Source organism: Ixodes scapularis, unplaced genomic scaffold (assembly GCF_016920785.2).
Source record: "Ixodes scapularis isolate PalLabHiFi unplaced genomic scaffold, ASM1692078v2 PGA_scaffold4__175_contigs__length_147842914, whole genome shotgun sequence".
Lineage (NCBI taxonomy): Eukaryota > Metazoa > Arthropoda > Arachnida > Ixodida > Ixodidae > Ixodes > Ixodes scapularis.
The window spans coordinates 127,751,694-127,767,404 of NW_024609879.1; the positions used below are offsets into that span (position 1 = coordinate 127,751,694).

General features: G+C 41.2%; 1 protein-coding gene across 1 annotated transcript; it reads right to left on the reverse strand.

Moving 5' to 3' along the window:
• Positions 1-3,132: 3,132 nt before the first annotated feature.
• On the reverse strand, positions 3,133-14,743 carry LOC8052617 (15-hydroxyprostaglandin dehydrogenase [NAD(+)]-like). Its single transcript, XM_042293705.1, has 8 exons — positions 14,731-14,743; positions 13,650-13,819; positions 9,273-9,396; positions 8,216-8,322; positions 6,179-6,275; positions 5,254-5,330; positions 4,310-4,464; positions 3,133-3,244 (listed from the first exon to the last, which is right to left on the reverse strand). The coding sequence occupies exons 1-8, from the start codon at positions 14,741-14,743 to the stop codon at positions 3,133-3,135; spliced, it is 855 nt and encodes a 284-aa protein (XP_042149639.1).
• Between the last annotated feature and the right edge of the window lie 968 nt (positions 14,744-15,711).

Sequence of the window (15,711 nt, forward strand, 5' to 3'; positions counted from 1 at the left end):
GGTTCAGATCCTCAAGAGTTCCACGCTCAAACGTCTAGGGAACTCAACACTAGCTGGCACTTACGCGAGCAATAATGTGGGAGGAAGGGATTCAGATAATTTTCAAAGTCACTATAACTAGTCACAAAAAAATTAATAATCGCAGGGCTCAGCAAATCTCTTCCTTTCTCTCTCTCTCTCTCTGTCTGTCTCTCTCTCTCTCTCTCTATATATATATATATATATATATAGAGAGAGAGAGAGAGAGAGACGCTCAGTCTCATCAAAATGGAAATTGGTAACAATTAGTATTCGTTCTATTCAGAGAAGCAAAATTCTCATCGCAATATAAACCCCGAGTTTTGGTAGGGTAGGAGGAAACAAGATAAAGAACCAACACGACAATATAACGTTCCTCCAACCCTCGGCGTTTAGATTATGATGTTTTCAAACTTGCCAAATTTGCAGCTCGACAAAACTGCGCGAGCATTTTTTTCACAATACGGCACTCGGATATAGTAACACTCGGCCCATTGCGAGACGTCAATGTCGACAAAAGCCGTCGGTGCCACAATACCCGGAGTGTGTACACAAAGAGGTCGAACACTGTTAGTGTATATATGTCGCTTGCGCAGCACAGAGCGTGACAACCGCCCCATGTTTATTCGCGCCATAATTTTCGGCGCACTATGGTTTAGCGCGTTGCAGTAAAACCTGGCAGAAGCGGCGTCCTTCAGTGATTCGCTCCGCTTGGTCCGAGCTTTGAATCGGTAAACTGTCAACGCAAGAAAACAACAAAAAAAATGTTTTTTTTTTTTGTTTTTTTTTTTTTTGGGCGTACTGATTTGGAAAACGAACACGCAGCCAACGCCATCTTCAAGGTGCGGTCGAGTGGCGCCATCGCGTAGTCTCGACCGGAACTGTGGAGTGCGTGTCGCGGTGTTTGCTCTTGTTGCAGTACGCCCAGGATGTAGGGATGAAAATCACCAAGTATATGATAGCTATTTGCAGGAGATTACAATAAACTACGAAGCGAAAGAAAATTTTCCTAGTAAGAACTATTCAAGCATTTCTTTTTTTTTTTTTTTTTACATTTTGTGTACAGCGACTGAGGAACATTTACGAAAAAAAAAAGAGCTGTGACGGAGTACCAGGGTTTCTTCGTGTACTTTATTAAAGTTGTCAATAACGGTTGTGATTTTCACATTGTTGCAACTGCCAGTAGGATTGAGCACCAACTAAATGTCAACACAGAATGTGTTTGATGAATGAAAAAACAGTGAGCGCGCAGGCGAGCTGCTGGATGTTGATCATGATGTAGAAAACCCGAGACTGTGGTAAAAGCTGGGAAACTTGGCTACATCATGGTGTTTTATGAGTCGCTTTTTTTTTTTATAAAAAAAATCATTATGAGTTCTTTAACAAATTAATCAGTGACCATTAACCGGATAGTTATTTAGTTATGTTGTCTGTTATGGAGGCTGATAGAATTCTTAGGCCCGCTTCAGACGGGGTACTTTCCCAGCAATTTTGGGGTTGCTGTCCGAACTCTGCGACGCCAATTTCTCTGATCGCACCCGGCTTGAAACGGACGAGCAACTCGGACAACTCGGAGTCTTTTGAAGTGGCAGCAGCCAATCAGGGACGCAACATTTTCTCGTGATACCCCTGTGGCGGTAATGATGACAACTAAAGACTTGGTCCTGATTTGAAATGAATCGTTTTTGGGGGAATAAATAATTTTATAAAGATGAGTTAGCATTTCCAACGCCAGTTAAATGTACAGGGTTCTTTTTTTTAACTGAACAGATTTGTCTTAAAAATCCGTGAAAGTTACACTAATGTGGTTTGTGCAGATGAGTTATGCGGCCAGGCGGACATAGTATAAGGGCTAATCATAACGATCAGTCGGCTAATTAATTAAAATGTATTCAATAACTTTTTAATTAATGAAAATAGACATTTTCCCAGAGGCTGAGACGGGCGACACACGTGCGCCCAACTTCCCTCCATGCTACCAGGGAGGAGAGGTGTGGCTTCGCGCCGCGACCACCGGAAACCAGGACCGCGGGCACAAAGATGCGCTCCGATAAGAAAGCGAACAGTGTGATATATATGTCACACCTAGAAATATCAATTTAAGTAACATATCTTAAATCGTTTAGTTGATGAAATTAATGTGCCAATGCATAGTTAGGTGTGCAAAACCAAATTGCGACTGTGCGCTTGGAAACAATTATGACCACCTGGACGGGAAGCAGAACTCTCCCTCTCCTCTAATTAAATTATTGAAGTTGAGTTTGACATTGAAGAAGCTAATACACGTGCCACGACAAAAAGCGATGCAAATTATGTAAACTAAGTTTTTTTTTTTACTTTTAGAAACAGTGAAGTACACTTAGACTATAATATAGTCTAAGTGTACTTTTTTATGAAACATAAAGTTAAGATATCGAGAGTATGCTAAAATATTATAGTCACTAGATTACTTTAGCATACTCTCGATATCTAAACTTTATGTTTAATAAATTCTGAGTGTATACTTCGTATTTTAGCGGTGTTGTACGCGCGACGACGACCAGTGTGGCAACCAACGTGTACATGCTCGCCATGCCATTAGTAAACTATATATATATATATATATATATATAATGTACTTCGCGAAGTGTTTCATAACGGTAAAAACAAAAATAGTACCCTTTTCAAAACTCCATCAAGCAACATTGACGGTCGCCATTTCTTGTGCACGAAGCACGTGATTGGATCCCGAGTCCTCGCCGAACGCTGACGTCCCACTCGTGTCCAACAAATGCTCAGAGTGTGCGCCAAAACAATGGCGAACTTGGATAGTTGGCGTAGCAGCTACGAGATGGCGCACTTCTAAAAAATAAATAAAAATATATCTATGAATGTATACTTTTAGTGTATCGCTTTTTACCGGAAAACCCCCATAAAAAGGGCCCGTATCTGACCTATAAATTGGTTAAAGAAATCAGTCGACTATTACGAGTGATCCATTAATCGTTTTATGGTAGCTCAATCGATTGATTCCACAACCCTAATAAGCACGTTCGTAAATACTGGTGGTGGTCGGTTGGGATTATTGTTTTTTTAAGGGAATAGTCGATATATTATCTGTTGAGTAAAGCACGTTCACATGTCAAATTTGCGGTAAACAAATTCCTTCGTGCGCAGGGCGATGAGAGCAGCTCCGTTGACTCTTTCCTCGATCAACTTGATGACGCCCAGCGCCACCTTTTCTGGACTGTAAAACAAGAAGTACATTGAATCGGTACATTTGCGGTGCCTGTGCGTCAAAGGCTGTCCACAGACACACAAACACATTTGCCAAACGTGACCATCTGTATATCATGCACATGATACACACTTTCCAACAGACACCTCATCTCTGCCATATTTGTCTAACGGGGCTGTGGATCGCTGTCGCCTCTCCAGGCTTGTCGTTGCCTTCTGTGCACCCCCCCCCCACCAGTGGTTCTCTAATTACAACTTTGATTGATTGATTCGTTCATTGATTTGTTGGTTGCATAATTAATCAATGAAGCGGTTGATTAATTAATTGATTGTCCAACGGTGTTTGTGTCCCCAGCCCTGCGACTCGACACTTCTCTCCTGGGTGATAAGCGCTCGAAAGGTGTACACCCCAGGAAGGCGGCTATAATGGACATTTTTCCAGTAAGCTTGTGCGCATGCGTACACTCCCTCTGTCGCCATCTTCTCACTTGGAACAGTGCTCTACGAAAATGGCGACAGCAGCATTGTCAGCGTCTATCTTCGCGCCTATTAGTCTATTTTCACGCTTTGTTTGTTCTTAGTATTGATAGTATGGGGTATAAAAAACACTTAAAACCGATACAACGGCACGATGCCAACGTGTTCCGACGGGCGGAGGCATGTTGTGCTGCTCTTCATTTGTAGTTCGCGAACAACACCCCAGACGGCACTCGTTACTCGAAAAAAAAAATGGCTAGGTGGCGTAAGCTACCGCCCGATCAAAAGGGCTCAGCCGGATTCATCCATCCATTCATTCAGGTCCATTAATTGTCTCGTGCGTTAGTTTTGATAGAAGGAAGTTTGCAGCCCTAGCGGGCGTATGGTGTGTCCGCTGTGCGTGTACCATTGGCAGCCTGGAGTTTCTAAGGTCGATCAGGCTGTAGTGTTGCGCGACCACACGCTGGTATGTCTTTAATTGTCTATACGCATTTCCGTGGCTTACTCATCCATGCGAAAAATTCCGGGTCATTGAGCTATGTGTACGTGTGCACGTGGTGTTCGATTCCATTGCCTATAGCAGAATAATATTTCTTACTCGAGGATGCTTTCTTGGAAATATTTCCCAACAGCGATTGCTTCTGGGCCCCCATGCACGCAGGCATCCAGCAGTCCTTTCAGCAGAGGAGTGTCCATAGCATCCGGACAAATGCAGTTCACGGTGACACCGGTCCTCTTGAAGAAAATGTCGCTCTGAAAGGGAACGGAGAGCGGTATCCCGCAGTATACGTAGATTCCAAAGGGTCTTAACGGTTCTGAAGGGTACGATTCGGGGTTCTGAAGGGTCTACGTGCACATTTTCGGAAGGGTCTTAACGGTTCTGAAGGGTACGATTCGGGGTTCTGAAGGGTCTACGTGCACAATTTCGCGCTGTTACCTTTTGCTACTATTTTCCCCACGCCTTCAATCTCCATCCTCCATCCTCCTCTCCATCCGTCCGTGCATCCAAAGTGGTCCATAAGTGGCAAACAAATGACGTAACAAAAGCAGGAGTGTCACGCTGTCGGATGTCGCGATCCTGGTGGTCGGCCGTAAAAGTTCAGCCCCAAAAGCAGGAGCCAACGCGAGTGTCGCCCGCTGTCGTCGTAGCGTCCCAATTCCTGATTGCCGAAGCTTCCGTGGACTGTCAAGCTGGATATGAGCGACCCGCCGCAGAACAGGCGTCTGCCACAACCACTACTACCACTGCTGTTACACCGCCAGGATCGCGGTCGGCGGCAGCGTGGTAAAACACACCTGTCGGAGACGCCTTCGAGGCACCATACTTGTAAAGTCACTGCCTTCTCAAGAAACGCAGGGCGCAGCAATTGTCTCGCGCATGTGCATCTCATTATCGCGCCGCAGCCGATCAGGTTGCGGCGTCAACCGCGATACCAAAAGCCAAAGACCAATCACGAAGCAAGAAGCGTGAACATGATTAACCGCACCCTGCTAACATGTCAGTGACCATAGAGGGACAGCAGGACTTGGCCGGGAACTTACCCCAAAGGCGCGAGTGAAGGAGATGACTGCTGCTTTTGCGCTTGCGTAGGACGGCACGGGAGGACAGGCCATAAAACCTGGAGTTTAAAACAAGTTGGTTTTGAAGGCGAGGACCTTTGAGCATCGCGGTATTGAAAATAACCGATATTGTAGTAAGTTAAAAGAAATGAATTCCCTCTAGGCGTCTGCTAATATCACTTAGCGAGACGAAACGGCGGTACCAGTGTTGTCATGTTTTGCGCAGAGTTCTCCGCTTTAGTGCTGCTCTGTCCCATAAAGCTAATAACTACAAAAGCTAAAAAAAAAATTACAAGGACGAAGCCAAGACACACGCAAGAAAGGACAAACAAGGGCGCTGAACGCCTTATTTGTACGTCCTTCTTTGTGTGGCCCTTCCTTTTTTCTCTTTTTTTTGCGCTGTTGCAGTTATTATAAATTACCAACCCGCTCAAGCTTCCGTCTTTACAATCTCATAAAAGTCGGTTCAGACGGTACGCAAGTACGTTGTCAAAAAACTCGAATTCGCATAACAATAAAAATGTTAACGAAAACGCTAGAACTTTGTTTTGTTTCTTTTTACCTTTTTCGTTTGAAGTAAAAAACAACATCAGGGCACAACTGTGTGCAGTGATAAATATTTAAACGAACATATTAGTATATTTAATGCCCATAGGCTTTCGACTCCAAGCTTGTCACAATGAAATATAAGTTCGACTTTGAGGCCGATGTTCTACACCTGAAAATAATCATCTACATAAAACCTACTATCGACACTTCGTGCGTCGCTCATGCACTGTATTAAGCTCGGCGCTAAATCCTACGGAACGACGTTAACCTGAACGATTTCTCACATGATGCCGATGTTTATATTGCCTATTAAAGTCTATATTGTCTTAGAAACAACTGAAGAACATTTCAGGCATACCTGTAATGGAGGCCACGTTGACGATATGTCCACCCTCCCAACCGCGACTCTTGTCCATATGTTTCAAGCCCAAGAGGTTGCCAGAGTACACGGCCATCTGTTAAAACGTTGAAGCTCAATATCTTGAGGCGCTTCGTATCATATTTCTATCAGCCGTGGTGTACGCATCGGTCACGTCATGTCACGTCACACACGCACACACATAAACGCACGCACACATACGCGCAGGCACACACTCAAAATTGCAACATACGTACTTGGGCAACCGATTGTCATGGTTATCATTTTGTCCCTCACTTAATACCGCTTTTTTTTTTTTTGTTCATAAACACGATTGGAATATCTTGCCCGTATCCGTATCCCGCCGTGAGTACAACTGGCACCCCCAAACTTAATGTGGTTTAAAAACAACAAAAACAAATTTCGACTGAAAAAACTTTTTTTTTTCCTAGATAGTTTTTACCCGGTGCAGAGCCCACCATCCCCTGTCTAATCCAAACTTGGTGCCATTCGTCCGCACGTAATCTTATTCATAGCATTCCTTAAAAACCACCAAATTTACGTCTGAAAAAAAAAAACTGGTATCATACAGAAATTATCAAGAACATGATCTGTCATTCACAAAATCCAACACGTCTCGTCATTATAAAGACCTTGTAAAAAAAATCACTGTACCGCGTAAAAGCGCCCTCTTATCGTTCCTGTCACTGACGTCACGACCGAGATTATGAGTAGCAAGCGACAAGTATGATGGTGCGTAAAAAATGCGGTGAAAGACTGGTCATGACGTTCCTAAATCAACACTGTCAAAGTTTAGAGTCTGACTTTGCTCTTATTGCCGTCGATGGGAGCAGAACTCGTCCTACTAAAAACGCCGTAGTGAGGGTGACGTCACGATTTTGTCAGGTTCATACGCTTCCGTTTCCTTACGACCAAGTTCTTTTGATCTCTTTTGACGCGAGAACCCTCTTTAAAAACTCACTAACTCTCCCCCCCCCCCCCCACACACACACATTTTTTTTTAATATTGTACCAGGCGATTCTTTAAAGAGACAACACCATTTTATTTTGCCAGACTAGACGTTATATTTGGCCAGACGATTTTTTTCATGCTGTTAGAAGAATACCCAATCAATATTGTACTGCAGCGTCACTTATATTTTTAATGAAGTCGGAAAACGCACCTGCTCTAAACCGAAACCGAAAGTGAACTGGGGAGGAAGAAGAAATATATAGGAGGATAGAGTTGCCGAAAATCACGTAACTGTGCAACTTTCTTTTTTTTTAGTCATCGTATGTGCAGTTTTTTAGAAGTAAAAAAAAAATTGGTATCATTTGAGTTAGGAGCAATATTTTGAATATTGAGTGTGTGCCCTCGATAACCCACGGCCTTGATTATATTTAGTGTGTGTGTCTAAACCATAAAGAACGGCGCGTGAAAACGGAGAAGAGAGTGAGCGCGACTCAAACCGTCCAGTTCTCGATCGGCAGTTTTCGGGTGGAAAGAACACGAATTTCGAGCAGCAAATTGTGTTCTGGGTAGTTGCGTTTTCATATGTCACGTACAAATAAAAACCTTGGAGAGCATAAATACCCTGTGGATGTCCCTTTAAACACACTGGCACGTTGGCGCCACCTATGAGGCGGCCCTGGAACTGCATTTCACTAGAGCGAAGGTTTTGCAGTATTTCCGAGATGAAATGTACGTGTACTATATCTATTAGACATGGGTCGCTTGTAACATTGACAACTGTTTCTAAACCCATTAAGAAAAATATAGTGATACGCGAAGAAAAAGAAAGTAGGAAGTATACGGTGTTCCCTACCCCATAGATGGCGACAGAGTATTCTCTCGTTGTAAGACTTGGCTAATGTACTCTGCCGAAAGTACAGAAAATCACCCATAGGTGCCGTCAAAGGTTTGACGATGTATTTATGACGTTGCATCGCCGACTATAGAACGTATATTAAAACAAAACCATCGTTTATTTTTTTTTTTTTTAACGGACAATATTTTGAGAATTAGGTTGTGCATACCGTGTTGATGGCGTACACTTTCCTCCAGTTGGGAAGTTCAGCCACACCTGCGCTGTTCACGACGATGTTCAGTTTGCCGAACTTGTTGATGGCTTCGATAAAAGCGTCTGTTGCAGAGGCATCGAGGATTAACTTCAAAGTCACGCTCGGATTCAAACGCAAACATCTAGATCTAAACTATGGCGAATTAAGATATACCAAGCTAAAAAGAAGAACATTTATAAGAGCTTGGAAAAGACAGGTTTCTTACACAATAAACTCTTCCGGCCAAAAAAGAGAAAAATCTGGGTGCAATATTTACTTCGCGAGAGTAATTTTGTGTTAGGAGCGATTCCGAAACACAGACGCCAACTCCGACCGTAAAGGCATATTACGAAATCGCGTGCGACTTCAAATCAGTCTCGCGACATCAGTATATAATGTGGGCGAAGCTTTTTTTTTTTTTCTTTTGACATTTTATTTTAGAAAATGTGTGCCCTACCGTGGTACTTAATTTTTTTTTTTTTTTTAGGGAGGGAGTTTAGTGTTCCTTCTAGAAGCTTCCATACTAAAAAAATAAACTTATGAGCTTCATGAACTAAAAAGACAAAAATTAGCAGCTGGCTTTGACAGGCAGAAACATGTGTTATCATGGTGAAAGCGCACAATGCACGGGATTTAGAAAACAACATGAACAGTAACCAGGCTGCGTCAATATTCAAGATGGTGACCGTCACAAGAAAAAGTGTTTCAAAGCAGGAGCAAACGCCTATTGGCTACAAAAAAGAAACGTAACTTCCGGTTATAGTTCAGAACAGTAAGGACGTAATTTTTTTGTAGCCAATAGGCGTTTACAGCCTTCCTACTCCAAAACGCTCGTAATTTCAAGGGCTTGTTAATGTGCAGTTGTCCGCGGTTGCCGGAATAGAGCGTGCGCAGAGCATTTTCTCACCAAACGTGGCAATACAAATGTATAAAACACAACATAGCTCTATTTTTTTTAAGAGAAAAATCATATACGGTGCAGTATTTCCGTTTTTATATAAACAATTAAAGAGAAAAATTGAGATTAACTTACTCTCGAATTCTTCTTCGTTCGTGACGTCGCATTGCAGAAAGATGACGTTGTCCCTTCCGAACGATTTGGCAAGGTCTCGCTGTGCATTTTCTCCTGCTTCTTTTCGGTTATCCACAATAGCAACCTAAACGCATGCAAAGAATAGGGCGGTGAAAGACGGTTCCCGTTTCTATCGCCCTCCCGATATATACCCATGCAGCGACATTCTGACAGTAAGACAGGAATAACCTATAGATTAACAAAACCCCGCGGCTTTGTGAATACGTTCTTAACTTATCGTGCGTAAGTGCGTAAATTATCAATTATAATATATGACATCCGAACAAAAATATAAGTTTTTTTTAGAAGTTTATGTCTTGTCTTTTCCAGATTGCGGGTATGATGAAACCGTTTTTGCAATGTCTGTAGCATATATATGTGTCGAAGGAGTCGATCTTGACAAAAGGAAAGAGAAATAATGGCACTCTCAAGCTGCAGCATTCAAAAGATCGATTTTGACGTGCATTTTGGCAAAACTAGTCCCAAATAATGTCACGCAAATTAAAGGTTATAAATATTAACGAGTGATTGCATTGTATAAAACTCCCAGGACGTATGCGCGCTTCCCGCGAGAATGAAAAACAAGTCGCGACGTCGATATGGGGCTATGGTGAATTGAACCTTGTTCGATTCAAGAATAAGAGTGAAAATTGTAATATTTTTTTGCTTTCTTTAATGCTTTAATGCTTTGTAGTTTATATAGATGTCCGAATGACCCAAGCCACGAGTTTATGTTATTGGCGTTATTCGGCTTTTGAGCAAAAAGACTATTTATGCGTTACGTGGAGAAACAATCTTCGGAGGGAAAAATCAGTTTCGAAACTTATGGTGTTCCGGTTCCAGATAATTTAGTATCTGCTCGAATATTATAAGTGCCATTTGAGGACGTCAAGAGCGCTACGGTGTACGGTGTACTTAATTATCCAGCTCACGCTAAAGGCTCGAGTCACATACATATTGTCCATGAGAAATAGTAGTTTTCTTCTAACGCCCGCTTCGAGTTCAGATTATGGTTCTTCTGCAAGTGTTCCTTGTATTCTGCGGACTAGCCTCTGCGGGTGAACGACACAACACTAAAAAGTCTCTAAGTAGAGACTTTTTAGTGTTGTGTCGTTTACCCGCAGTCTCGGGTTTTTTTCAACCATGTGCAATGTACACCAGCTCGTTTGCGCCCTTACTTTTTGTTCCCCTTTAAGTCGTAGGTCACAGGTATGCAGTGGCGATATCTATTGAAAACAAAAAGAAATAACAAGCCCCACAATTTTTAACGCTTTCCACTGCCCTCCTTTTACCAAGCAGATGATAGTTATTGGTTATTCATTTTGAAGTGAATAATGCCATTTTAGGATTGCCTTCTGTATTGAAATAAAAATATTTCATATACTGTCTAATGAACATATCAAAATGTATATAAATGATATGAAGCGAAACTATAGGTTCTGATAACCCACTTAAACTTATAACTACCGATTATCCACTTTATATGCATACATCTCGGTGTACACCTTGCGACTGCCGTCCTGTGTCTTATGTTGATGAAGTTAACTATCTAGGAATACAATTTGAGAGTGACTTGTCGTGGAAAGCCCATTTATCCCAACTTTGTAGAAAACTGCGAAAAGTATCCTGTTTTCTGTATAACGCCAAATCTCTAATACCCATTTCAACCAAAAAGACAATAACTCACGCTTTAGCATACAGTGTATTACGCTACGGAATAACTATTTTTGGTCACAGCCCAGGACTATGGGGCAAAAAAATTGACTCAGTTTTAAAAGGAATATTTAAAAGCATAATGTACGGTGCAACGTCACAAACTGAAGAATAAATGCTAACATGCTTGGGCTTGCCTTTTTTTTATCCTTTACTTGTACAAACGGTTGTTCTAAAATACTTCTGGAGCGATACTTTTAAGGTACCTCGTGTCTTATGTAGACCTCTTCGGCGTGTTGAGCGGTTTGAAGTGCCTTTCGTAGAAACAAAGTACGGAAAAAGAGTGCAAAATTTTTACGTTCCATTTATTTTCAACAATTTACCAGATGATATCTATGCTGTGGACTCTTTAAAAAAATTGAAAGAATCACTTCAAGGTATTAGGAAGAAGTTGTGACTGCATGTTTCTGTTTGCATATGTTGGAATGACCATCATCACCTACATTGTTCTGCATCTGTAATTGAATTTGAGCAGTGAACTTATTGTTTGTGGGGACTCTTTCAAGCATGAATTGTAGGGTGCTGTCCCACAAGCCGCTTCTGGCTTTGACAGGCCCGTGTATCTGCCTTGTTAAATGCGTGTTCCAATAAAAATTTATTATTATTATTATTATTATATGTTTATTAAACCTTTTAATATATATATATATATTAAAATGTTATAAGTGATTTTCTGAAAAGTTCAATGGGAAAATGGCGGCCAACGGAGATTTCGAATACATGAGGCTCTCTATGGCACCAGAAACCGGAAACAGGCAAAAATGGGCTCCATTTTCCCATTGAAATTTTCAGAAAATCACGCATAACTTTTGAATAAGGTATCGGATCGGGCTGAAACTTTGGCATCTAGTTGTGACCTCTTGCGCTACCTTTGGGCGAAAAATGCGCGTTAGGTGATGCCTAATTTATTTTTGCGGTAAAAAAAAATTGTGACACCTTGTACCACATAACAATATTAAAAAATTGCAATTAATCGCCAGCTTCGCCTGTTTTGAAATTAGTATGCATAAAGCTACGCCAGGAACTTGACACTGAGTTAAAGGAAACTGAAAAGAAAAATGTATGTCCGCCAATCGTGCTATAAGAGGAGCTTTTAGAAGGTCGCGTTTGAGATCGTCTTTCCGTATGTTGGTCGATATCCAAACAATTCATATCTTAAGATTTTATTTCAAAAGAAAGAAAGTGTTCTGTGAGAAGAACTTCGCCTGCCTGCATCTGAAATACCTTAAACCTTGAGTTTTGGCTTTTTATTGTTTGCAATATATGTTTATAGTTCGCGTGAATATGCACATCATGTTTACGACACGATTCTGTACTTGATGATACAAACCGCGTGAGCGCACGTAATTTCTGGAAGCAAAAAAAAAACTTAGTTTCTTCTTGTGTTTATAGAATGAATTTATCCCTGTAAATTAAAGCAGATTATTTAGACAAACAATGTACGACATGGATGCTAAGCATTGAGTTAAATCGTTTATTTCCGACAGTTTTTATTGGGAGTCGAGATATAAACTTTCCCCGATTCAGTCCCGGCCACAGGCTGAAACAGGATGTCGAGGGCAACGAAAATATTCTGCTTGTTCCTTGTGCGTGCGTCGAACAACTCAGTTCACTATACTGCAATCTAAACTCCCACATGTGTGCCACTTGCCATTATTTTTTGGTAGAACTGGCGACCCAGTACCCTCAACTTTTAAAGTGGTTTTGAAATGAAAATTACAACCATCTGTTTCCGCCCAAAAAAACGTGTTTTGCCACTCGGGAAGGTTTTTGACACAATAAAGTTAACTCAGAAAAAAACTATATATATATTTAGAAAGAGGAATAGGAAACACATGTTTCTTGGTGGTTAAATCGGTGCCACTAACAAATTTAGCGTTATGTTCTTCGAAGTTAACAAAGTTTCTACACTTCTATCACCTTCTCGCAGCATGTACGGAACATTTGCACCTTTATGTTTTACAGGCATACAGGCATGTGACCATAGTTACAAAAAAAAAAAACAGTAAGGCTTGGTCGATTTGTGTTGCGGCAACGCCACCTGGAGAGCAAGGCCTGTGCACTGACAGTTTTACGTCATCTATCTAGATGACGTTCCGCCCACGCTCCTGTCCAATCCGTGGACACGTGCACCAGCCGAACGCCGGTTTAGTTCTCGCGTCCAGTCTGCTCGTCGCTCTTGGTGGATTGCGGAAACCAAATCCAGAGCAAGTACAAGCGCCGTGCTATTCAGATGGTGTTGGTTGCTTTGCTTTAAATTTCAATTTACTTTAAGAAAAAAAACATGACGCTCTCGAAACCTTTCTAATGTAGCAAAATAACGAAACATATGGTTCTCAGAAAAGCTATGATGAGCAAAGCATTTGGTGAAACAATAGGTTCAAACGGGATGGTTGCAAAACATGTGGATTTCAACGAATCCTTATACAATTGGAACAGAACAACTAGAAATTATCGTTGTCACAAACGATCTTCAAACAGGCAAAAAAAGTAATTGTGAAGTAAACTTTCGGGGATCGCTCATGAAGCGAATGAATTTTGTGCCGTAATAAGTTAGAAAATTGTAATTATAATTGAATTATGTTTCAAATTTAATCTATCCAAGTATTGTTGCTTTGCACTTACCTTACACTTTCTTTCGAGCAAGAGCTTAGCGACTCCTTTTCCGAAGTCTCCACCGGCCCCCGTGATCAGCGCCACCTTACCCTTGATGTCCATGACGATACCAGTTCGAAATGAGTTTGAAGCGCGGTTTTTTATACGCAGTGCCACGCCTTGGTGGTTCCTCAAGGCCTCTTCAGAAATTCCTCGCGATTCCCGATGGAAATTGGACGCGACAATGGAAGGCGTTGTTGACTTTAGCCGAACCAAAGACGTGACCGGAGAACAATCCGGGAAAGTCGGATCGCGAGATGCATCACAGCGAATTTGAAAGTCGAGTGGCCTTGCGCCACCGACTGTGTGCGTATGCAGTCTTGAGGAATAATAAAGAAGGCTTATTTGGCGAGAAAAAAAAAGACTTAGTGTTCGCGTTCGTTTCTATTATATGTGTGCAGCCTGACGCATCATATAAGCAGAAACACACATATTGCGATGATAAGAACGAAGGAGCCCGTTTTTAATTTGTTTATTTGACAAATGTTGGTCAAGCTTCCGGTTCATCATTTTGACGTGTGTGCGTTCTCGAACCGCAATATAAACTTATAATAGTTTTAAAAGCAGGCAAAAAAAAAAAAAAAAAATAGAGACGGGGACACATTTATAGCCCATATTTACATATTAACACCATACTGAAATGAGCAATCGTTTCATGAAATCAAAAGTGCGTGAAAAAGAGAGAGAGAAAAAAAAAAACAAAGAAGCGAATTACCGGCGCATTATAAACACTAAAACATTCATCGTGATCTTGTCAGGGAAGGAGTTGCTACAATCCCGAGTATTCACAAAATTTAGGAGAGAGGGATTGAGATCAGGCCTATTTTCATCGAGAGTACTAAAGTCACTCACTGACAGCCAAGAAACGGAAAACGTGGCGAATCCCGGCAACCCTTAGATTAAGGCATTAATAAATAAGAACGCCCCCGCCCCCCCCCCCCTTTTCAAAAAAAAAAAAAAAAGCAAGTTGCTTGGACATAAAAATTTACACCCTAATTTCTTTTTTTAAGCTGGCAGTGATTACATATGTTTTTTCCTTAAGTGAAAATACCATATTTACGCATGACGCGCATTCGCCCACCAAAACCAGGCACCACGGCAACGTAACATTCGAAAGAACCTCACTCTCAACCCCTTAAAGACAAACGTGTAATCCTTTTTTCCGACGGCATTGTTGATTTTACATATAATCTCGACGGAATGCCATAAGAGCGTGTTTCACTCATAAAAGATCGTGGCGTATGTTTCGATAGTGGTTTAACTTTCAGAAACCATATATCCTTTGTCATATGCAATCCTAACAAAGCGCTAGTAATATTATCTCCATCGACGAAGAGTCTTGGAACCCCCACTCTTTTACGCGCCTTTTCAATTCTTTGGTAAGGTCACGCGACTTGCATTTGCGTCTGTCACATGGAACTCAATATCTAAAACGCAGGCTATGAGCATTGAAAATGTTCAGAAAAGCTTTTTTTTAATTATATATGGTAGATATTTTGAACCCTATTTTTATTATTAATATGAATATATACTAAAAACAATTTCACTTACACTTTTGCCTACCAGAAGAACTGTTCGTGACTTTGTGTTTTTGCATAAACTTATAAATGGCGCAATTGATTCTGCGCAGCTTCTTGGGAAAATGAATTTTCATGTTCTTTTACGTGTAACCAGACATCTTGTTAGTCTTTTTGTTCACTCACCCTCTAACACATCACGACTTGCTCGATCAAGTCAATGTATAATATCACCGCTCCACCTCACCTTGACATTTTGTCTTCAATCACATTGTACCGCAGCCAATTGAATGAGTACTCAACTGCATTGTATTTTTTTTTGTTGCTTGGTAAACGTTTTTTGTTTGATTGGTTTTCCTTCTGCTTTTTTTTATTGCTTGTTGACGATGGCGTACCGAAATGAAGACCTCCTTAGTTGTTTTTGGACATCTAAATGAAGAATTTAACAAATTACCCTATAACTGTCGTATCTAGAGACTGATTCTTCCACTTTGTAGAAAGAAAAGAAAAAGGCG